At 47.2% G+C, this 25,179-nt stretch overlaps 1 protein-coding gene across 8 annotated transcripts; it reads right to left on the bottom strand.

Moving 5' to 3' along the window:
- Positions 1-865: 865 nt before the first annotated feature.
- CPNE9 (copine family member 9) lies at positions 866-24,420 on the bottom strand. Of its 8 annotated transcripts, XM_021069295.2 has the most exons (21): positions 24,197-24,420; positions 23,619-23,659; positions 23,454-23,500; positions 23,257-23,360; positions 22,816-22,852; positions 22,621-22,623; positions 22,290-22,366; positions 18,340-18,403; positions 18,123-18,226; positions 17,841-17,945; positions 16,177-16,218; positions 15,776-15,851; positions 15,630-15,683; positions 15,181-15,242; positions 14,423-14,469; positions 12,916-13,097; positions 12,522-12,649; positions 5,819-5,921; positions 4,230-4,287; positions 3,869-3,942; positions 866-1,264 (listed from the first exon to the last, which is right to left on the bottom strand). In XM_021069295.2, exons 1-21 carry the CDS (start codon positions 24,262-24,264, stop codon positions 1,079-1,081), a joined length of 1,662 nt encoding a protein of 553 aa, XP_020924954.1. In that variant the 5' UTR covers positions 24,265-24,420; the 3' UTR covers positions 866-1,078. The 8 variants fall into 8 exon arrangements, 6 of the variants coding, with proteins under 6 accessions (XP_020924954.1, XP_084845506.1, XP_084845507.1 ...); XM_084989380.1 differs by lacking the exon at positions 22,621-22,623 and having other exon boundaries at positions 3,808-3,942; XM_084989381.1 differs by lacking the exon at positions 22,621-22,623 and having other exon boundaries at positions 3,831-3,942.
- Between the last annotated feature and the right edge of the window lie 759 nt (positions 24,421-25,179).

Genomic DNA, 25,179 nt, shown 5'->3' with positions numbered 1-25,179 from the left:
TTCAGTAAATGACAAATTCTCTGAACCTCAGTTCCATGTGTATAATAGAGATAAAATAGTGCTTACCTCACAGGATTGTTGTGAGGATTGAATAATACGATGCTCGTAAATCACATAGCACAGTGGGATGTTTTTGGCCACACTGACATGTTGAAGTTCCCAGGCCAGGGATTGCACCTGCACCATAGCAGCTACCTAAACTGCTGCTGGTCCTTCAACCTCTGGGCCACAAGAGAACTCTCACATAGTGTTGATATGTAGTGAATACTCAAAGAAAATATCAGCTTTTTTATTATCCTCACTCAAATAACTCAGGCTAGATGGATTAGAGCAGAGTTATACAGAATCATCTTAAAACTGATCCCTTTTGAGGTCAGGAACCCCTTTGAGAATCTGATAAAAGCTATGTGCTTCTCTTCTCAGGAGAAATGTACACACATAAAGATGCACTTTGAAGAGTATCTGAAGAAATGTTAGATGAATGTGTGTTAGAATGGGGATAAACTGGGAGTTCCCGTCATGGCGCAGTAAAAATGAATCTGACTAGGAACCATGAGGTTGCGGGTTTGATCCCTGGCCTTGCTCGGTGGGTTAAGGATCCAGTGTTGTCGTGAGCTGTGGTGTAGCTCACAGACGTGGCTCGGATCCCGCATTGCTGTGGTTGTGGTGTAGGCTGGCAGCTGTAGCTCCGATTACACCCCTAGCCTGGGAGCCTCCATATGCCTCGGGTTTGGCCCTAAAAAGGGGAAGAAAAAAAAAAGGGGGATGAACCACAGCTGAGGCTGACCTTGGCTCCCTCTTTTTCTTGGTGTGGCCTCAGGCCCTGGGTCCCCCACTCTCCTCCCCAAGAGCCATGTGACAGACATGGAGTAAAGATCAGCTTTATTACTGGCATGAAGGCAGGGAGGTGGTGATAGTGCTAGGCCCTTCTGGATGAGGGAGCAGAGGGCTTGATCAGCCAGCTCCAATCCTCCAAGTTGGCCTCCCAGTGACGTCCAGGGTTCCAGGTGCCTCTGGGTTTCAGCAGAAGCAGTAGGTGGGCAGGCGGCAGACTGCTAGGCAATGGATAGTTGCGATCTCAGGGCTGCTCTGGAGCTGGCGTTGGGCTGGGGTTGGCAGGTGGTGGAGGGCGAGGCTGGATGTCCCTGGTGCGCATATAGGACAGTAGCTGCTCCGGGATCTCAGCCAGCACATCCTTGGCTAGTCGGGCCATGCTTAGCACCTGGTTCCCTGACCGGTCGACATAGTCTCGGAATGGGACGAACTGGAACAAGCACAGACAGACAATCAGATGTGGGCAGTGGCCAGAAGAGAGAGGAGTAAGGAAAGGGGCAGTAGGGAAGCTTCCTCATTGACCCCTAACATCTCTTTCCAAATATCACACTATCTCCTATCCTCAGGAGCTTTCTACATTTGCTTTCTCCCCACCCACTTTATTTTCCCCCCATCTTCTATTCACTCTCAACCTACTCCAGCTTGGCTTCATGCAGTCTACTGCTGAACAGCTGAAACTGCTGTTGCTAAGGATGTCAGCAACACTGCGTTCCCAACTCCAGCAGGCAATGACTGTCAGTCCTCATCTTGCTGACTCCTCTTTAGCTTTCCACTATGTTTGACCATGATCTCCCTGGACATACCACTCCTGATACATGACATTCTTCCAGATTTCCTCCTACCTTCTGGGATGCTTTTCTTTTTCATTCCTATTCTTCTTGGTCTACCTGATCTTTAAATCTGTTCCCTTCTCTCAATTCTCTTCCTGGGTGATTTCATACTTCTGTGACTTTACAAAACTGTTCCCTGGATTAAGAGATACAAACTACTATGTATAAAATAGATAAGCAGCAAGGCTATATTGTATAACACAAGGAATTATAGATTTTATCTTATAATAACTTTTAATGGAGTATAAACTAAAAACACTGAACCACTATGATGTACACCTGAAACTAATATATTGAAAATCAGCTAGGAGTTCCCGTCATGGTGCAGTGGTTAACGAATCCGACTAGGAACCACGAGGTTGCAGGTTCGGTCCCTGGCCTAGCTGAGTGGATTAAGGATCCGGCATTGCTGTGAGCTGTGGTGTAGGTCGCAGGTGCAGCTTGGATCCCGCGTTGCTGTGGCTGTGGTGTAGGCCAGTGGCTACAGCTCTGATTAGAACCCTTGCCTGGGAACCTCCATGTGTCACAAGAGCAGCCCAAGAAATGGCAAAAAAAACAAAAAAACAAAAAAAAGAAAGAAAGAAAGAAAGAAAGAAAGAAAATCAGCTATACTTGTCAAAAAAAAGTTCCCTGATGACTCCCAACTTTATAATCCATTCCCATTCTCTCTTCTAAAGCCCAGAGACACATATTTAGTTGCCCATATCACATCTCCCTTCAGTTGTCTTAGATACCTTGAGCTCAATGTGTTCACAACTGAATAATAGGCTTTTCTGCCAAATCTGCTCCTCCTCCAATTTGGGACTATCACTCACCTCGTTGCTCAAGCTAGAAAACCGAGAATCACCCTTGAAGCCTTCCTCATGTCCTGTCACCATTTAATCAGATCTTCAACTTCTGTAAATTTTTCTTAAATCTTTTGAATTTGCTTCTTCTCTCCATCCTCACTGTTTCCATTCCCATCCAAATATCCTCTACTATTTCAAAGGCTTCCTCACTAATGGGTCTACCAGCTTCTTTCTCACCTTGCCATAGTCCACCCTACATGAAGCATCTCTCCATGTCTTATTTATTTTTGTCTTTTTTAGGGCCATACCAGTGGCATATGGAAGTTCCCAGGCTAGGAGTTGAAAGAGAACTACATCTGCTGGCCTACACCACAGCCACAGCAACATGCAATCCAAGCCGAGTCTGTGACCTCCACCACAGCTCAGAGTAGTGCCGGATCCCTAACCCACTGAACAGGGCCAGGGATCAAATTTGTGTCCTTATGGATAGTAGTCGGGTTTGTTACCACTGAGCCATGATGGGAACTCCTCTGCATGTCTTTATTTTTTATATTTTTATTTTTTTGCCTTTTTAGGGCTGCACTGGTGGCATACGGAAGTTCTTAGGCTAGGGGTCATATTGGAGCTGTAGCTGCCTGCCTACACCACAGCCACAGCAACTTCAGCTCTGAGTCGCATCTGTGACCTACAGCAGAGCTAATGGTGAGTAAGGCCAGGGATTGAATTTGTGTCATCACGGATACTAGTTGGATTCATTACTGCTGAGCCAAGATGGGAACTTCCCTCTGCATGTCTTTAAATGCAAATCTGACTCCATTATGCACAATCCTTCAAGAGCTTTCCAATTCTTTTAGAGCAAAGCCCCAAACTTCACCCTAACTGGCAAGACCTTGGCTTCCTCATCTCCTCACTCACTGTGATCCTGCCACCCTGGCCTCCTGCCTTCTCCATGCTTGGGCCAGGGCCTCAGAGCCTTCTCACATGCTGCTTCTCTACCATCATGCTTATACTTTCCTTTAGGTTTCATTTCAAATGCCATTTCCTTGTAGAAGCCTTCCCTGACTACCGTACCCAATCAGGTCCCTGTTATAGGCTCTCATAGTGGCATTTGCTGTACCTCTGGAGCACTGATCACAATCTAATGAGATGTTTAGCTGTGTGATTATTATTGGTTGCTTCTACTAAAGAGCAGGAGCCTCGAGGATCTCCTATACTATGAATCCACAATGGCTGTGGCAACCTGCCTCTTTCTCAAAAAGAATTTCTTCAGTGAATATAGGAAGGCTGAAAGAATGCAGGGGATAGGGTTGGGGGGGGTAGGTGATTAAAAAGTCAGGAAGGGAATGTCTACTAACTTAGCCTCTCCCTCCCACCATGCCTTTTGGCTCCATGATTCCTCTCCTTGGTCAGGTCTACCTGAACGATGTCCCGCTCTGCATATCGTCCCCTAGAGGACACGCGCACGTCATCGCCATCCAACTCTTCCATTGCTGCAAAAAAGACACCCCTTAGCTGATTGGCCTTTCCCACACCAACCCATGCTGCACCCTCCCTCTTAGCTCCCCTGTGGAGTCATCATGAGAAGGCCTAATGGTTGTGTCAAAGTCCTACAAATACTGGGATTGTAATGAAGTAATTATGCCTTCCCACGCATTGCATCTTCCCAGGAACCCCAAGAAGGAAGTATCATTTCTGTGAGGCAGGCCTGGGTGGCCAGGTTCTCTTCTGTTTCCCCCAGCTCATGGTCCCACTCATGGACACCCCACATCTTACTCACCCTCAAACATGGCTGGTCCCACACCAACAATAATAATAGACATGGGCAGGGAGGAGGCCTGTGAGGGAAAGAGAGTAAATGGTTGGGGTGAGCAGCAGTAACAAGGGAGGTGACTATTGGCAGACCATTCTGCATGTTGTGTGTGATGTTTCTGCATATCTTAGAAGTAGAAGCACTGATTCCCATTGAGCCAGATTATCAAGGATGTCTGAATATGTAATAGCCTTGAAAGATACAGTGTCTTCCTTTAGAGCAAAGGGTAGGTTTTTTTACTGTCCAGTATGATAAAATGTCTCACACTGGAACAAAGGGCATGCTTACTGCCCATTATACAAGACTTGGGTTTCCTAAGCTCAGGGTTTCTATTCTATAATGCAATCCACTGTGGGTACAGGTCCATTTGGCCCTCTGCACATCATCTTGTGGGATTTGGGACTTACAGAATAAGAGAAAATGCTAATTGTTGAGCTACTGCTGTTGTTGGGAATAGCAAAGTTCTTTGTCTCTGATCCAGAAGTCTTGTATCTGCTGCCAGCATCCATGAAATTGGCAAGGTATAGAAATCTATACATAGAACTTCCATATGACCCCACAATCCCACTCTTGGGCATATATCCGGACAAAACTCTACTTAAAAGAGACACATGCACCCACATGTACATTGCAGCACTATTCACAATAGCCAGGACATGGAAACAACCCAAATGTCCATCAACAGAGGATTGGATTCGGAAGATGTGGTATATATACACAATGGAATACTACTCAGCCATAAAAAAGAATGACATAACTCCATTTGCAGCAACATGGATGGAACTAGAGAATCTCATACTGAGTGAAATGAGCCAGAAAGACAAAGACAAATACCATATGATATCACTTATAACTGGAATCTAATATCCAGCACAAATGAACATCTCCTCAGAAAAGAAAATCATGGGAGTTCCCGTCGTGGCACAGTGGTTAATGAATCCGACTAGGAACCATGAGGTTGCGGGTTCGGTCCCTGCCCTTGCTCAGTGGGTTAACGATCCGGCGTTGCCGTGAGCTGTGGTGTAGGTTGCAGACACGGCTCGGATCCTGCATTGCTGTGGCTCTGGTGTAGGCCAGTGGCTACAGCTCTGATTCGACCCCTAGCCTGCGAACCTCCATATGCTGCAGGAGCAGCCCAAAGAAATAGCAAAAAGACAAAAAAAAAAAAAAGAAAAGAAAATCATGGACTTGGAGAAGAGACTTGTGGCTGCCTGATGGGAGGGGGAGGGGGAGGGGGAGGGAGGGGGAGGGAGTGGGAGGGATCGGGAGCTAGGGCTTATCAGACACAACTTAGAACAGATTTACAAGGAGATCCTGCTGAATAGCATTGAGAACTTTGTCTAGATACTCATGTTGCAACAGAACAAAGGGTGGGGAAAAATGTAATTGTAATGTATACATGTAAGGATAACTTGATCCCCTTGCTGTACAGTGGGAAAAAAAAAAAAAAAGAAATTGGCAAGGTAAATTATTAGTTTGCATTAGGATAAAATCTCAACCCCTTCACAGTACTAACAGTGACCCCCTCCCCACCAAGCCCTCCTCCCCAGACTCACACTGACAATGGCCTCTTTGGTCTGTGTCATGTCAGAGATGACCCCATCCGTGATGATGAGCAGAACATAGTACTGGGAACCATCAGAGATCTTGGCTGCAGCCCTGGGTGAGAGGCCAAGATCAGAATCCAGCTGAAATCCCAGAAAGGCCAAAGGAACACACCATCCCTAAAACTTCCACAGCCAGCATGTAAGCAGTAGCAAGGGCTGGGGCTTCTGAAGCTCAGGCTCCTTCCCCAGACCTGGCTCCTGCCCCACCTGCCATCCCTCCAGGAACATTTATAGAGCACTTACTATGGTAGGTACTGTGTTAAGCAATGGAGGTACACAGTGAGGAAAAAACAAGTCCATCTCAGTCTTTTCAAAGGGGGGGGGGCACTGATTCAAGAATCACAGAAATAGCTATAAAATTGCAGTGATAAGTGGGATAGAAAGAGACACTGCTATGACTGTGTCTTGTAGGGGATTGTGACATGGCCTAGAAGGACAGTGAAGTCTTCTTTAAGAAAATAATGTTTGGAGTTCCCGTCGTGGCACAGTAGTTAACAAATCCGACTAGGAACCATGAGGTTGCAGGTTCAATACCTGGCCTGGCTCAGTGGGTTAACTATCCAGCATTACCATGAGCTGTGGTGTAGGTTGCAGACGCAGCTTGGATCCTGTGTTGCTGTGGCTCTGGCATAGGCTGGTGGCTACAACTCCGATTAGACGCCTAGCCTGGGAACCTCCATATGCCATAGGAGCAGCCCAAGAAATGGCAAAAAGACAAAAAAAAAAAAAAAAAAAAAAGGTTTGAGGAGTTCCCGTCATGGCTCTGTGGTTAACGAATCCGACTAGGAAACATGAGGTTTCGGGTTCAATCCCTGGCCTTGCTCGGTGGGTTAACGATCCAGTGTTGCCGTGAGCTGTGGTGTAGCTCACAGACGTGGCTCGGATCCCACGTTGCTGTGGCTGTGGGGTAGGCCGGTGGCTACAGCTCCGATTAGACCCCTAGCCTGGGAATCTCCATATGCTGCAGGTGCAGCCCAAGAAAAGACAAAAAAAAAAAAAAGGAAAGAAAATAATGTTTGAGGGTGAAGGAGAGGAGGAAAGAGAAGAGGCTAAGGGAAGGGAGGGTCATTCGAGGTAGACGGAACAGCCACGGACAAAGGCCCCACGATGGGACTGGAGGAAGCCCACCCTGTCTGGAGCCAAGCAAGTAAAGAAAGCAGAATGAACCACATGATGGGACAGGCCCCAGACCATGCAGTGCTTTGTGGGCCCTGGAAAGATTTTGGGTTTTATGCAAAAGCAAGACCAAAGGCTGAATGCCTCCTTTCCTCCCTTTCTCTCCCTTCTCCTCTCTGCTGACCACGTCCCACTGCCTAGGCTTCTGGTCCTCTGCCAGTCTAACAGCTGCTTCCAGAGCTCCTTCTCCTTCTCTTACCATCAGTCTTTGAATCTAAGATTTTTTGATCAGAAAAGAACTTTAGAAATCATTGCGTCTAGTCCCCTTATTGTATACATAAGGAAAAAAAAAAGACCTCAGAGAGCACAAAGGCTGTGGCAGACCTGATCTCTTGACTTCCAATCTCAAGCCCTGTGTGGGTTGGAAAAGATGGAGCTGCACTATGCACTATCCAGTAAGTTAGCCTCTAGTTCCTATTGAAATTTAAATTAATTAAGTTAAATAGAATTAAACATTCAGTTCCTTGTTCACCCTAGCAACATTTCAAATGCTCACTATCCATATGTGGCTGGTAACTACCATAGAGGACATCACAGATACAGAACATTTCCATCAGTGCAGGAAGTTCTATTGGAACCCGTGTAGTTACAAAAAAAAAAAAAAAAAAAAAAATCAGAGGAAAGCATGGTGAAAGTGGAGGATTCAAATAGGTATAGGAGTTCAGTTGCAGTGCAGTGGAAATGAATTCGACTAGTATCCATGAGGATGCGGATTCAACCCCCTGGCCTTATTCAGTGGGCTGGGGATCCGGCCTTGCTGTAAGGTGTGGTGTAGGGTGATGGCTATAGCTCCAATTCCACCCCCTAGCCTGGGAACATCCATATGCCATGGGTGCAGCCCTAAAAAAGCAAAAATAATAAAAATAAATAAAAATAAACAAATAGGTATAGTTCATTTTGCCCAGGGTGAGGGTGGGCCATGATCCTTCTTAGCAGCCCCAGCTCCCTTCCTGAATTTTGGCTGCTGTCTCATCAGAGGCTTAGGCTGGTACTGCTTCCAGTCACTCACTCATTTTGCAAATAGTCATTGCACACTGGCGGAGTGTCAGGCACCAAGTTTGATACTGAGCATGCATCACTGTTCTGGGGGGAGATGGATGCTTATACCACTAAGATGCTTTGAGGTCAGGACTTTGAGGACATGACGTCTAACCTAAGACCTGAAGAATGAGTAGGAATTATCCAGGCAGGGGTGAGAGTGGGGATGTTGGGGATGGGAAGGTAAAGGGGAAGTGTCCCAGAGACAAGGAATGGCATGTGCAAACATAGGAAGTATGTTCTAGGAGGTGCAGGTAGGACTACAGCAGAAAGACGGGGCTGTAGCAGTGGGCAGGGGTCCCTCATGAAGGGATTTGTGAGCCAGGGCAGTTGGGGCATGGGAGGTACATCTTTGGCTCCCTGCCAGATACCTGGCATTCCCATTTAGACCTGGAGCCAGGGGACTGGCTGGGGAAGGCCAGTCTGTGCCCCACTTAGCTGCTGGGCAGGAAACAATGAAGAGTCATCTGTGATCATCAAAATCCCAGCTGCATACTTAAAATACATGATCTCATTTAATTCTCACCACCATTCTATGAGGTAGGCATATATTTTATTCCTATTTTTATTTATTTATTTATTTATCTTTTTGCCATTTCTAGGGCTGCTCCCCATGGCATATGGAGGTTTCCAGGCTAGGGGTCGAATTGGAGCTGTAGCCACTGGTCTATGCCAGAGCCACAGCAATGTGGGATCCAAGCTGTGTCTTCGACCTACACCACAGCTCACAGCAACGTGAGATCGTTAACCCACTGAGCCAGGCCAGGGATTGAACCCACAACCTCATGGTTCCTAGTCAGATTCGTTAACCATTGAGCCATGACGGGAACGCCTATTTTATTCCTATTTTTAAAATGAGAAAACTGAAGTTTGGAGACATTGAGTAGCATCCCCAAGGGGTGGTGAACCTGGGTCCAAGCCCCCACTTGACCAACTAAGCCTAAAGCCTAAGCTCTTGATTCCTCCAATCTACAGTCCTGGCCTTCTCTTTGTACAGTCCTTATATATGTGGCATGTTCTGGCACTGTTTACTGTTTATTGAGCCTACCCTTTCATGCCTCTGTACTTTTCACAAGTGGCTCCTTCTGCCAGGACTACTCTGCACCTCTTTCTCTGATAAAGTCCAGTTCACCCTTTGCACCCAGCCAAGTAGTCCTCTCCATGCCTGAGCTGCCTGGGTCCTTTCAGATGGTCTCTCTGCCCTTCCAAATGGGTTCTCACACCCCTAGTGGTACCAGCATATGTGCTCAAGGGCACTCAAGATCACAGGATACTTGGAGCATTCATTCTATTATATGATCTGATGGGTAAAGCCAGATGACTCTAAGTACACTTAAAACACCTCCTCCCCAAATTACAGCATAAATGGACACAATGGTAGAAGAATGAAAAACTTGCATTAATTTTTAAGTTAAATATGGAGATTTCAAAGACATTTTCAGCTTGGCTGCTTTCAGCTATGCCCCCAGATTCCCCTAAGGGAAGCAGTCATTTGCCTTTGCCAACAGGCAACTTGCTGGAAAAGTCTGGGAATCTCTGGCCTATAGAAGGTAATGATTTATTTATATTTCTGTCTCCTGCTCCAAGGCAGGAGTTCCCAAGGGCAGAGACTAGAACTGATTCATCTCTGAGTCTCCAGTGCCCCAGCAGAGAACTGAGCAAACGCAGATGCCCTTTGAATAGTAATAATGATAATAATAGTAACAGTAATAGAGCTAACACCTATAGCACTTATGATGTGGCAGGCACTCTTCTAAGTACTCGACAAATATTAATTTAGTTAGTCCTCACAACAGCCCTGTGATGTGGATATTAGTGTGCCCATGTACAGTTGAGGAAACAGGCACAGGGGTTAAGAGTCTTGTCCACAGTCCTACAGCTGGTTAAGAGGTAGAGGGGGTATAGTAACTAGTCTAGCTCCATAGCTCACATTCATGCTACTTTCCCTTTTACTGAATGTTTATTGAATGAATGAATGAATGACGAATTTGCTCAAGATAATATTTAAGAAGTCTGTTTAATAAAACAAAAAATAGGAGTTCCCATCTTGGCTCAGTGGTAACGAACCTGAATAGTATCCATGAGGATGTGGGTTTGACCCCTGGCCTTGCTCAGGATCTGGCTGTGGCATAGACCAGCAGCTACAGCTCCTATTCCACTCCTAGTCTTGGAACTTCCATATGCCATGGGTACAGCCCTAAAAAGACCAAAAAGAAAAAAGAAAAAAGAAAAAACAACCTCAGGTTCCATTATTAAGTGAAAAAATCAGTAGTGAAACTTGCAACTCATAGTTCCACATCATAGCACAGCCGAAACGAATCCAACTAGGTACCATGAGATGGCGGGTTCAATCCCTGGCCTCGCTCAGTGGGTTAAGGATCTGGCGTTGCCATGAGCTGTGGTGTAGGTAGCAGACGTGGATTCAATCTGGCGTAGCTGATTAGACCCCTAGCCTGGGAACCTCCATATGCTGTGAGTGTGGCCCCCCCCCCAAAAAAAGACAAAAGACAAAAAAATAATAATAAAGAAAATAAAAGAAACTTGTAACTCAACTGCCATTATAGTTGTATAAGGAAAGACCGGCGAGAAATACATATACATATATATTCCCATGGGCAGTATTTTGGTTGATTTCCTATTTAATCCTCCATCCTTGAGATTTTCTATGGCAATGTTATGCTACTTTTTTTTTCTTTTTTGGCCTCACTTGTACCATGCAAAAGTTTCCGGGCCAGGGAATGAACCTACACCACAGCAGTGACCAGGGCTGCTGCAGTGACCATGCCACATCCTTAATCTGCTGAGCCACAAGAGAAGTCCTATGCTCTTATTTTTTCCTATGATTTTTTTTTTAAGTTTTATTTTTATTTTATTTTTTCCTTTTTTAGGGCCACACCCCATGGCATATGGAGGTTCCCAGGCCAGGGATCCAGTCGGAGCTACAGCTGCTGGCCTACACCACAGCTCATGGCATTGCTGGATCCTTAACCCACCGAGGGAGGCCAGGGATCAAACCTGCAACCTCATGGTTCCTGGTCGGATTTGTTTCCACGGCGCCATGATGGGAACACCATTTCCTATGCTTTTATAATTAAAGAAACTATTATCCTCACTCTGACTTAGAAAATAAACTAATCTTTATTAGAGAAAAAAGGAGTCTCTGGAAATATAAATCTCCTTGAAATTTTTCCACTTTTATTCTCTTTTTTTGTTTCATGTTTCCACTTTCCACCTTTCTGAGGTATTTTGTTTTATATGAGTCTCTTTTGTTTAGCATATAGTACAGTTTACTTATTATTATTTTCTATGCAATCAGAGAAACTATCTTTCAATAGGTGAATTTATCTAATTTAGGTTTATTGACATATTTGGTTTTAGTTCAGTCATTTTATTTTATTTGCATTAAAAAGTCATTTGAGGAGTTCCTGTTGTGGTGCAGCGGAAATGAATCTGACTGGGAACTATGAGGTTGTGTGTTCGATCCCTGGACTCACTCAGTGGGTTAAGATCTGGCATTGCCGTGAGCTGTGGTGTACATCGCAGACATGGCTCAGATTCTGCGTTGCTATGGCTGTGGCGTAGGCCAGTAGCAGATTTGACCCCTCATGCTGTAGCTGTTGATTTGATCCCTAGCCTGGGAACTTCCATATGCTGCAGGTACGGCTCTAAAAAGCCAAAAATAAATAAATAAAAATAAATAAAATCATTTGATCAGTGAGCTGGATTTTCTTTGTATGTCTTTATTTGGAAAATTTGAAGTTACTCTTTACTTTTAGAAGTTAGTCTTCTATACTTTAATCTACCACTTGGGATCATTTTAATCTACTATGACACTTATTATGGGCCAGGCACTGTGCTAATCATTCTTTATTATTATCTAATTTTAAATTCCCAATAGCCATACAAAGAAGGTGTTATTGTTATCCAATATTACACCCATTTACAGAAATGAAATGGAGGCTTAGAGAAGCTTAGTTGCTTCAAGTCACATGGTTAAGTGAGGGGTGGACCCAGGATGACTTTCAGTTTTGATGCCAAAGCTTGTGCCTTCTTCATTGTTCCATAGGCCCTTCTCTCTTCCCTAAACTTGAGGCCTGGGTTGTTGTTCACAGGTAGTAGGGCTGGGGTAGTTTTTTGACATCCTTTCTACCTCAAAATAAGACATTATGAAACCTCTTTATACCAGAGCCTGGCCAATACTGAAACTTTTATCCTCTCCCTAAAGCCCAAATTCACCGAAGAGTGGTCCTGACAATCCTTGGGAAGTCAGTCCCCTGTCTGGGTTGTCTTTTTTTGAGTTTTCTTCGGCCGCTCCTGTGGCATATGGAGGTTCCCAGGCTAGGGGTGGAATTGGAGCTGTAGCCACCAGCCTATGCCAGAGCCACAGCAAATTGTCTGGGTTGTCTTAATCCCTCCCAACCCCACCCAGTTTGCTTACCTGGCCACCTGGTTGATGACAGGAGCGAAGTAGGTGGGCCCGTAGAGCTGCACTGTGCGCAGGCTCTGGAAGTAGCTCTCTAGCACGCCCTCAATGCCCGCACAGTTGGGGTCTTCGTCATTGTTGTTCTGTCAGGGAAGAGGCCCTCCTGGGCTGAGCCCATGCACAGTATGCCCAGGATTGCTCTGACCCCAACTCACTCTTTCCTTTTTCCATTACTCTCATGCTCCCCTCCAAGCTCCAGCCCTGTTTCCCTCCCTGCTCTGCTATCCTTTCCTAGCTCCTGCTCCTCTGCAGGTCCTTTACCCTTAGAAGAAACATAAGTGAAGAATCGTATAAACTTAGGTGGGCCAGATGCCAGGGCATGGAGTCTAGACTCTGGCCCATATCATACCAGGGGGAACTGATGGGAGATCCGTCCCTCAGGAGGCAGCTTGGCCCCAAAGCCGTAGGCTGGGAAGAGTTTATCACTGTCATAGTCCTGGATGATTTCTCCCACTGCCTTGAGGGCCATGGCATAGGCGCTGAGCTGATAGGGACTCATGTAGTGCAGGGAGGTGGGCTGCAGGGGATTCCCTGTAGGGAAACATGAGCCCCTCCTCATGGTCACTTTGATCATCTGTCTGTTCACCTGTCCATTCTTGCATCCATCCACCTATCCATTCATCCACTCTTTTCCCATGTGCTCCCTCATTATTTTACCCAGTCATCCACGTGTTCATTTATCCATCCACCAACTCCTCTCTATCCATCAGCTCATCCACCTACTCATACATCCAATCACCCATCCACTGGCCATAGTTGCCTTTCTTTCTTTCTTTTTTTGTCTATTTGCCATTTCTTGGACCGCTCCCGCAGCATATAGAGGTTCCCAGGATAAGGGTTGAATCGGAGCTGTAGCCACCAGCCTATACCAGAACCACAGCAACGTGGGATCTGAGCTGCGTCTACAACCTACACCACAGCTCACGGCAATGCTGGATCGTTAACCCACTGAGCAAGGCCAGGGATCGAACCCGCAACCTCATGGTTCCTAGTCAGATTCGTTAGCTACTGAGCCATGACAGGAACTCCCTCTTTCTCTTTCTTTCTTGGCTGTGCCCATGGCATGCAGAAGTTCCTGGGTCAGGGGTCAAACCTGAGCCACTGCAGTGACAGTGACATATCCTTAACCCACGGCACCACAGGGGAACTCGCTTTCAATCTACTTATTCATCTCTATCCATCTGCTTCTCCATTCTCTTATGCAACTATCCACCCACCTATCTATGCATCTATTCATCCGTCTGCTCACTTGCCTACCTGCCATTTCTCTTTCTTTCCCATCCATCCACATAGCCATATTGTTTTGTCCATCCATCCATCCCTACCCATCCCATTCATTCACATCTCTGTCTATCCTGATATGTATCCACCTACCTGTGCACTCATCCATTCCCCTATCTACATACCTGTTATTTCCCCAATAAAAACATCTGTCCATTTGTCCACCCACACACCGTTTCATGCATCCACCTGTCCAGTCTACTGTACTCACCCGTGACCCATTTGCCCACTCTGTTTATTCATCTATCCACCCACTCAGTCATCATTTTCTATCCATTTATCCATCTCTCCTTACACTCCTGTTCTCTCTCATCCATTTATTTACTCATCCACTTCTTGAGCTATCTATCCTTTCAGCTTTCTTTGACCTGTTTACTCTATTTTTCTGTACCCGCTTCTAGCTTCTACCATTACATTCAGTAATCTCCTCACAACACTTCTGCCCCAGTATCAGCCTGGCTGGGCTTTGCCTCAAGCCTGGGTTTCCTGGGTAAGTTCCCAGGTCAGAATCCAGGCCAATCCCTAATGACTTCTTTAGAATTCCTCTGCACCCCATCCCCCCATCCATGCCTCACCATTGGAAGCTGTGAAATCAATGGCTACTGTGAAGTTCAGTTGTGTCCTGTTGGGGAAATAGATTGAGAAATAAGGGACTAATACTTACACCAGGATTTCTCAAACACTAGTATGCATACAAATCACCTGGGAATCGTGTTAAAATACAATTTATGATTTGGATGGCCGGGGTGGAGACTGAGATTCTACATTTCTAACAAACTCCCAAATGAAGCAGATGCTGCTGGTCCATGGAACACACTTTGGGTAGCAGGATTAAATGCCTTCTCTGCAACAAGTACATTATATATCATTCAACTTAACCTTTACTAGAGTACCCTGAAGTAGTAATATTCATCTCCATTTTACATTGGTGAAGAATGAGGTTTAGAGAAGAAAGTACCATTCCCAGGTCTGCCTGCCTCCACTAAACCAGGCAGAATGTCCCCTACAGTCAGCTTGTCTTTTCTCTCTCCTTGGCCTCTCCCTTTTACCAGCCATATCTTCTGTCTGGGCCCCAGTGAGGTTATTGAAGACCACTAGTCTGGCATCTCTCCGGAGGGACTGGAAGCTACAGTTGAAAGGTAGTCTTGTGAAGAGAACTAAGCTGGGCAGCACTCTGTGTTTTACAGAGCACTTTATGGTCTGCCAGGTGTTTTAAAGTTTTATCTTCATGACCACACTGGACCCTGACCATTAATAAAGAGTAAAACTGAGGCTCAGAACTGGGAGTTACTCACTGCTAGGCTTTTGGCCCAGAGCTTGGCCTGTGACTCACCCTCCCTTGATGTAATCGACAAAAGTGAATTCAGAGTCCACAGAGAAGGAAAGCAGCGTCACCTGTGGGACAGAAGAGGCAGCTCTGCTACTTTGGAAAGGGTAGCTGGGGTGGGAAAAGGGAAAGAGGCACTTGATTCTACACCCTTATCCAACCCGTCCAATTTCTGGAAGGGCCAGCTGTCAGGAACATATTGGGATTTCCAAAAGTATATTAAATTGGGAAATATAGCTTTGGTTTTTTTAAAAAAAATCTGAAGAGTAACGATCAAAAAGATTTCCTTAGGTGAAAGAAAAAAAAAAGAAAACTTCAATAGTGCCACCTTGTATGCAACCTCACTCTACCATGTAACCTGTGCTCACAGCCTTCCCGTACCCTGAGCATTTGTCTGTCAGTGGGGATAGAAACAGAAGGATCCAGGGAAGGCCAGAGCCCTACGGAGTACTCACAGTTCCCGAGTTGACATATTTCTTTTTCTTACATTTCTTCCGAGGGTTAAGTACCTAAGTGAAGAAGATAACAGTGCTGATGGGAAACAGAGGAAAGGAACCCCACACTAGGCACACTAGGATGGAGGCAGGGCTGGAGCTCTCACCTCATACACTGTGAACTGGTTCTGGGCCTTGCTCAGCTCTCTGTAGCTGGTTGTGAACTCACCGATGAAGTCGTGGCTACAATAAGGCCAGGGGTGGGTGAGCAACAGCTGCTCGTGGCTTGGAGCCATCCCTGAAACCAGTCTTTTATGCCCACTATCCCCTGCCTCTATTTGGGCTGCAGGACACTGGGGTTCAGGCCAGAAGAGGGGCCAAGCTAAGGGGAAGAGACAGTGCATCAGAGACAACTGAGGGCATCAATTGTACCCAAGGTCCTGGCATCTATCATTACCCTTTCTGGCTCCCAAGGCTACTGTGGGATTCCTAGTGAATGTATTATGTATTTCAGGGAATTGTTTGGGTTAAGTACAGGAGGAGGTGGTACTATACAGGGCACTGCTACCTTCCATCCCGGTCCCAGTCGTACACGTCAATTTTCACTGTTCTGAAATGCAGGAGATAAACATAGGCTGGGTGTGTATGATAAATCAGAGACACCCCCACCCACTCAACTGCACACAAATCATCCTCCCATCCACACATAAGTCCTTCTAATAACCTTCCTCCCCTTTGTTCTATCTGTTCATCAGTCCATGCCTGTACCCAGCTATCTACTGCCATTATCGCTGTTACTACTACTGCTGCTGTTTGTACTACTATTACTATTCTTTACTACTTATTGAGTCTTGCTATATTCCAGATGTGGTTCTCAGCATTTTCAGATTGTCTAATTTAACAACCAATTTATAAAGTAAAAACTATTATTTATCTATTTATTTTGCTTTTTAGAACTGTACCTGCAGCACATGGAAGTGCCTAGGCTAGGGGTTGAATCGGAGCTGTAGCTGCTGGCCTACACCCCAGGCACAGCCATGCCAGATCCTAGTGGTATCTGCAACCTACACCACAGTTCGTGGTAGCACCGGATCCTTAACCCCCTGAGCGGGGCCACAGACTGAACCCACATCCTCATGGATACTAGTTGGGTTTGTTTCCACTGAGCCACAATGGGGACTACCTATCATTTTGGAATAAGGAAAGTGAGGCACAAAAACAGTAACTTGACTAAGGTTCATAACTAGTAAATGACTAAGCTGAGATTTAAGTTCAGACATCCTGGTTCCAAAGACCATGTTCTTAACTACTATGCCTAAGTCATCTCATATGTCCATTGATCTGTGTAGCAGGTCAACCATCCATCCATCAATCTAGCCACCTATTTACCCATATATTTGCTAATCCAATTACCTATTAAGCTCTATCTAACTATACATCCAGCACTCCGCTGACTCATGGATACATACAAGCATCTGTCTGTCTCTCCATTCATCTATCCTGCCAAACACCATCTGACATTTGTCCATCTGATCATCCATCCATCTGCATAGCCATCCATGTATGTGCTCATCCATCCTCCTACCCACCCATCTATCTTTAAATTCCCCACTTGTTAATTCATATGGTCAGCCTATCCACCTACTTTACACTCATCCATTAACTAACTCATCCACCAATCCATCCACCTCTCTACTATCCATTCATCTGTCTGTTAATCCACCTGTCATTCTGTTTATCCTCATGTTTTCCAAGTCATCCCTCTGCCTTGCCAACCATCCACCAATCTCTCATAGACCTGTCTGTCCTCTCATCCTTTTACTCATCCATCCATTAATCCACCCACCATCTGTCCATCCACTAATCCACCCATCAGTTCACTCTTCCATTCATCTGCTATCCATTCATCCATCTCCCCCTCTACCCACCCACCCATCCTCTTATATACCTATCCAAATACTCATCTATCCATTTACCAATTTACGTACTTATCTGACCACCCATCCATATTTCTTCTCATTCATTTGTTTATTTGCCCTTTCATCCATCCATCCATTCATCCAAGCAGGCTATCCATCTGTTTCCCTGTGCACCCATCTCCATGTCTAAAACTCTTTCTCACTGAGCAGGATCTTCCCACACTATTCAAGACATTTCTGCTTTCATTCTGTGGCCCAAGAACTCCACTCTCACGCCCTTGTCCCCTAACTCCTTAGCTTGTGCTGAGCATACCTGTCGTAGTCTCCATTGCATAATGCCCGCACAGGGATGCTAAAGGGCTGCCACACAGGATTCAGCGTGTTTTTCACAACTTCTGTCTTGTGGCAGATGGTAAACCTGGAGAGGATAAGAGAACTGGAACCTGCCTTTTGAGCCCAGAAGTGGGGCCTGATACTCTTGGGGTTTCATAAGTGCTGCCTTAAGTGAATTCTGGGCTTAGGTCTTGGTGAAGTCTAAGATGCTCCAGCCAAGAGCCCTAATGGGCCCATAGTCACGGTGAGGGCAGTGACTCACGTGCCATCCTCATTGCTCCTGTAGAACACAAGGAAGGGGTCTGATTTCCCAAAGAAGTCCTTCTTGTCCAGCTTGTTTGCACAAAGCTGCATGGTGGCAATATCCTAGAGATGAAATTAGGCTATTGACATTCACATTGCCTACAGACTCAGACACCCCATAAAGGGAACCGGGGAGAGAAGAGAGCCTTCTGGGTCTAGCATGTGGCCTTACTGACCCGGCAATTGCTAAGCTCCTCTGCAGTCAGCAATATGGTCCCACACTTCTTGCCTGGTACACCCCTGGAAGCAGAAAAAGCCTCTTTGTGAGGTGGGGAGAGTAGGAAACAAGGATGGGGGTGGCCGTCTGGGATTGGGTGGGTTGGGGATTTAATTTGCCATTTACTGACTGTCCCCTGAGTGTGTTCACCTAGGTGGCTCCTGGTGGGGAAGGACCTGACTTTAGGGAGGGGTCTGTAGTCTGGAACGAAGGGGTTAACCTAGCCTACATGGACATTTTGTAATGCTAGTATGGGAAAGTCTTAGTATTTAGAATTCTGGGCAAGTTATTTTCCCTTTCTTGGGGCCCTGGTTGTCTAGGTAAGGAGAATCTTGCCCACCTCTCAGGGTTGTGAAGAGATCAGAATGAGTGCATGGAAGAAAAAGCAGTTGGTGAACTTGGAAGATATGAAGGTGGTTCTCAAAGCAGACCCTGTGTCTGCTATATGCCAGGAACTGTGCTAGGTGTGAACTGGCCAACTGGCACTTTCCAGATCTTCTAGACCCTGCCTTCAGGGAGCTTCCAGGGAGAGGTGGGGTGTCAAAGTCATTAGGCAAGTAGAGCATGATGTAGCAGTCCCAAATGAGGGAGAGGAATTTCCATCCAGACCCAGGCCGAAATGGCTGGTTTGTTGGGTCAGAGATGCTGTGCTTCCTGAAGACGGTGAAGAGTGAAATAAAAAAGACCTGTGAACCCTTATTCCCTTTTGATCTAGGAAGGGACACTTCCATGTGCTTGAAGAGTGCACACCAGGACACCCACCCCTCGTTTGCCTTGGTTCTCCGAGTAGTCAGGGACCCTGGTGATATGGGCCTGCCAACCTGCACTCCTAGCCTAGCTTTCTGCACATCCAGAATCAAGGCACTGATCCCACTGCCTTCTCACTGTTCTTTGCCTCCTTAGTGTTCTCCCACATCTCCTCACCCAGTGTGAATTCCACTCTCTCTGGATTATAATAATCACTCCCTTGCATCCTACTCCTTTTCCCTTGCCCTTCTTTCACTTCTATATACTTATTTGGCAGAACCACAGCCCTAGTTAAATCCAGCTCTGCCTAACCCATACTGCACCTGTGCAGCTGAATATGGCCAGAGGGAAACACACGTTCATGCTGATTGGTTTCATTTTAAATGCATGACCCCAAACCTCCAGAGAGTCCTTAATCATGCTGTACATCCCGAGTCCCTTCGTTCTCCGGTTCCGAGATGACAGTTCACTCCTCCTCCTCTCTTCTCAACCCAAAAGGCCTCCTCCTCCATCCTCACTCTCAGCCAATGACCTTGTTTTGTGCTTCACTGACAAAACTGAAGCAACCAGAAGAGAATGTCCACAGACCTACCGCCACACCTACCCTGCCTCCAGTATCTTCACCCACAGAAGGCCTTCCTACTGTTGCTATAAATGACTATCCGTGTGCCTATTTATCCCTCCACTATGTGCTACATTCCACACCGTCTTGGCTGCACAGGGACATCACTCCAGCAACTCTCTACTCTTTATTATGTCAAAATTTCAGTTTCTATTGAATCATTCCCATTAGCATACAAATGTGGTATCATTTTTCTGATGTTACAAAGTTACAAACATTCTTCTGTATGCCACAGCCCCAGCCACAGCAACACAGGATCCAAGCTGCGTCTGGGACCTACACCATAGCTCATGGCAACTCCGAATCCTTAACCCACTGAGCAAGGCCAGGGATTGAACCCTCATCCTCATGGATACTAGTCAGGTTCTTAATCTGCTGAGCCACAACAGGAACTCTTCTTACAAACCTATTCTTGACTTCACCTCTCACTTCAGCCACCCCTCCTTTTCTCATCTCTTTGTAGCAAAATCATCTGAAAGATTCCTAATTCCCATTCCTCTCTTCCGTTCTCTTCTAAACTACCCCAACCAGGCTGTCATTCCCACCTCTCCTTCAAAACTCTGTTTGTCAGAGTCACCAGTGACCTTCACATTTCTAAATCCATGGCCAATTCCCAATCCTCATCTTACCTGAACTGCAGCAGCATTTTGATAGAATCTCATCATTCTTGATACGTGTCCTTTCCAGGACAATACCACCTTCTCTCAGTTATCCTCCCATTTCAACAATACTCCTTCTCAGTCTCCCTTCCTGGTTCCAACTCATGGAGTTTTGGTCTTTGATCTTCTTGTTCTCTCTCCTCCCTTCTTTAGTCATCTCATTGAATTTCATGTCCTTAAAGAGCATCTAAGATTCATATTTCTTATTGCCTATTTGATATGTCCACTCAAACATCTAATACAAATTATGAAATTCAAGGGGTTCCCTTGTTGTACAGCAGGTTAAGGATCCAGTGTTGTCACCACAGTGACTTAGGTCTCAGCTGTGGCTCAAGTTCGATCCCTGGCTCAGGAACTTCCGGATGCTGCAGGCATGGCCAAAAACATTACATACATATATATTAAATTTACATATATGAAATTCAACATGTCAGATTGAAATACTAATTGAATTCCCCCCACATTACCACTCTCTCACTTTTTTTTTTTTTTAATGAGAGTTGCAACATTTATTTCAGGTTCTCTCTCTCTTTTTTTTTTTTTTTTTTTTCTTTGCCACTCAGGCAGCATGTGGGGATTCCTGGGCTAGGGATCAAACATACACCACACAGCAGCAACCAGAGCCAAAGTGGTGAGAACAGAAGAGCCTCAACCTACTAGGCCATCAGAGAACTCCCTCACTTTTTTTTTTTCTTTTTTCAAGATCATCTCAGTTTATGGCAAATCCATCCTTTCATATGTTCAGGCCAAAGTCATCCTCGACTCCTTGTTTCCTCACATCCATATTCAAATGGTCAGGAGTCCATTGGATCCACCTTCAAGATATATCCAGAATCTGACCACTTCTCCCCTCCTTCACCTCCAGCACGCTGATCACTGTAACACCTCCCTGCTTCTACTTTTGTCCACCCAAGGTTTAATCTCAGCCCAGCAGCCAGCATCCTCATTTGAAGGCAAGTCAGATCATGTCACTCCTCCGATCAGAACTCTCCAGTGGCTGCAACTCAGAGTAAAAGCTAAAGTTCTTACAGTGGGTACAAGGCCCTAACTGAGAACCCTTTAACCTCACTTCCTCCTTTCTTCCCCCTGCTCACCCTGTTCCACCTACACTGGCCTCCTTGCTGCTCTTTGAATGTATCAGACTTTTGCACTTGGCAGTTTTCTCTGCCTGGAATGTTCCTCTTCCACATATCTGTACAGCTGGCTCACTTGCTTTCCTTCAGGTCATTGCTTTGGAGTTACCTCTCCATGAGGCCTACTCAGTCATTCTGTTAAATTTGGCAACTCCCACCCACCCAGCAATTCCAGTCCTTCTAATCCCAGTCTAATTTGCCTTTTCCCCACAACAATTAATGTCTTCTAATATATTATGTATTTTACTTCTTTATTATGTCAATTTCGGACTGTTTCTCCCACTTCCGTAGTATAAGCTCCCTGAGGACAGGAACATTTGTTCTGTTCACCATTGTAACCCAAGCCCCTTGAACAGTGGCTGACATAGTGTGCCCAGTAGTATTTGTGGAATGGATCCTCACACAGGGTATGGCTTACAAACATGCTAATAATAAACATTTAGTAAGTGAATGTAAGGGAAATTCCAGAGGACTTGATTTAGTGAGGGAAGTTTCTTGGAAAAGGGCCTGCAAGGGGACCTTAAAGGTTGAATCAGATTTAGAAAAAAAGGAAGAGAGAGAGGGAAGACATGTCAGGTCTGAGAATGACTTAAGCAAAAACCCTGGAGATTGGGTTTTCCCACGATGATGATGGGAGCCACTGAAGGCTCCTGACCAGGGTGACTCCCAACCTCCACTGATACAGGGTCAGCTGGCCTTATGAGGAGATTTTCGAGACCCACTCTTCCCGCCTTCCGGTTGAGCTCACGTGAGGGGTCGCTCTACGCGGCTGCCCTGGCCTCCGATCACCTCTCCCAGGGCCAGGAACGCTTGTCCCAGGAAATCCTGCACCAGGATACAGAGTCAGCAAGGCCTGGAGGGGGCTGGTGGCTCAGAGACCCAGTCCAGTCCTGGTGATGTTGCTACACTGACCATGGAGACTGGAGGCAGCAGAAGCACTTGGTCTGTGCTTTTAAGGAGGGGAAGGGGTCCCCAGGCAAGCTGCCCTTTCTTGGTTCTGCCATCACTTTAAGCCAGGATGCCATTCCACCTCTCACACACCATAACCCTGTTCCTGCCCAGCCGCCCTTCAGCCTCACCTTCTGAGGGTCCCAGCGGCAGTCGAAAAGGAAGAAGAGCAGTGAGAAAGAGGCACAGAAGGGAAACTGAGGCAGGAACAGATGAGGAAAGCAGGGAGGGTGGGTTTGAGGGGTAGGAGGGTTCTGAGGAAGGTCATTTAACACACTGAGTGCTGCCTTTGTGCCCGGCCAGCCTGTGAGGGGACAGTCACTCACCGGTTTGGAGATGTTCGTTTTGGAGTCGACATTGTACCTGGGAAGAGAGTGGGACCAACGTGGGGCAGGGCTGATGGGAGAGAGGCTGGAAAAGGGGTCAGATTTCAAGTCCTGGTTATAATTGTGGGTGGAGGGAGGGGCGGCCTCGGCCCTGAATTCAACTTGGATTTCTCTTGGGCAGGAGTCAGGGTGAGGGGTGAGTTGGAGCCTGGGGTCTGCTGCTGGGGGCAGAGTCCTGTCAGAGGCTGGATGTAGGCAGAGGTGGAGCCAAATTAGGGAGCAGAGTGTGGGCAATGAACTGGGTTGGATCTGACCTAAGGGCAGGGCTAACCTAGCCTTGAGGGCGGGGCTGAGGCTTGAGTGGAGCTCTTCAAAGAGAGCAATAAATCTGGGCCTGGGGGTGGGGGTGGGGTCCAAGCCAGATTTCTGGGCGGGGCTCACACATCGAAGCGCAGGTTTTGCTTTTCCTCAAAGAAATAGTCAAGGACGAATTTGCGCACAAAGTCTGGATTCAGCGTGTTATCGATCACCTCGGTCCGTCCGAACTGAATAAGGAGCGGAGAGTCAGCGCGGGGCCTGCTTGGGGGCAGATGACTTCTCGTGGAGGTTCTGGACCAGGCGAGGGTTCTAGGACTTACCTCCCGCCACTCCTGGCTGGCCCGGCTCTGCGTGTACAGCACCACCACTGCAGGCAGGAGCAGAGGCGGAGAGGGCAGGACGTCAAATTGGCCCGCACCCCCTCTCCTCCCCTCAGTCGCTCCCAGACCCCAAGTTCCCTCCCTCCTGGCCCTGGCGCCGCCTACTGGGGTCGGACTTGGAGAAGGTGTCGAGGTCCAGCAGGTTCCTGGAGAAAGCAACAAACAGACGAACAAGGGGTGGGTCATCCTGGAGCCCATCGTCTTGACTATGCCCAGAACCAGGCGCCTGAGAGGCATGGGCTCAAATCACACCTCCCTCTGCCATCACTACACCCTGCTGGGGGTCCGCGTTGTCAGCACGCTGGACAACACCGGAAATCTCAGCCCAAGAGCCGTATCTCTGCGGTCTGGATGCCTACATGTCCACACTGCCTCCAAGGGCTCAGGAAAGATGGATAGCCCCCAGAACTTTGTCTTCCCGGGGCCCAGATCCTACTGGATTCCAGCGACTCATCCCTAGAACCTGCAGGCTGAGTCCTCTTTCGTGGTGGGGGCTGTTTAAATAAACCCCCTTCCTGAGTCTCCTAGTAACTCCCCTGAGTCTGCATCCGCGATTTTCCAGCCCCAGATGTTGTTTCTTCCCCCCCGCCCCTCTCCCCAGGTTTAGCCTCTGCCCGCACTGAGCCCTAGAGCCGGGTAGTGCCGGGGCAGTGACCAAGCCCTCCCAAGAGTGGCCCGCTCACCGGCAGGATACGGTAATTTCAATCTTGGTGGCCGGGACGCTGCGCTCAGAAGCTCCGCTGAGAGACATGGCTGGTCGGGTGGCCGAAGCTGCGGGAGGCTGCAAGATTGGGGACACCGGGGCTGCTAGGGGAGGCGGCAGCGGCAGAGTCGGCCCATGTGCCGCGGTGGTGGCGGCTGTACTCCCTCTAGTCCTGCGTGCGCTCTCACTGCTCGCGCCTTCACTGTGGCCGCTGGCGCTGCGGCTCCAGATGGCAACACAGCCCCGCCCGGCCCTGCGGGTGGCCCCCGCCCCATTGGAGCAGTCTCAAGCTGGCCAGGAACCATACACAAATCCAACTTCAATCCCCAAGGTAGGAGAGCCCTCCCAGCCCTTTTCCTCTGGGTGAAACCCAGCCCACCCACCCCCACAGTAGCTGTCCGCGGTGCTGAAGGGTTGGGGTGTCTGGGAGGCATTGGGGAGGACTCTTCTCCCTTAGTCGCTCCCTCAACAATCTTCTCCCCCTTCCTCCTTCCACCCTCCTTCAGTCTCTGAATAGGAAGAACTACACATCTGTTATTAGCTGTGTTACCTTGGGCAAGTTACTGCACATCTCTGTGGCTCAGTCACTTCATTGGTAGAAAGGCCATAATAGCTCCTACCTGGGGTGCTGTACAATTTTATCAGGATAATCCACAGAAAGGACTTAGCACAAGGGATTGTACACAGTGAACACTCAAGAAAATGTTCACTGCTATTTCCTTCCTCTGGGCACTTGCACTCATGACCTCATCTGTGTTTAGTGAGAAGTCAGTAAATGGTGCCTGTTACAGAACTGTGCAAAGCCCTCTGCCCATGTCTTTGAGCCCTCAGGACTTCATGGTAGAAGTCAGAGATACACTGCGACGATGCAACCCATTCTAGGTCACAGTGTACATGAAGGTGATGATCAGCCAGGCCCATCCTCCCCACATTGCCTACTGCCTCCACAACCCTGGAAGCCAG

This window comes from Sus scrofa, chromosome 13, assembly GCF_054392235.1.
Source record: "Sus scrofa isolate SSC_HxYL_T2T_F1_AM1 chromosome 13, Sscrofa_HxYL_maternal_Yorkshire_Landrace_v2.0, whole genome shotgun sequence".
Taxonomy (NCBI): domain Eukaryota; kingdom Metazoa; phylum Chordata; class Mammalia; order Artiodactyla; family Suidae; genus Sus; species Sus scrofa.
This window is presented reverse-complemented; position numbering and strand designations above follow the sequence as displayed.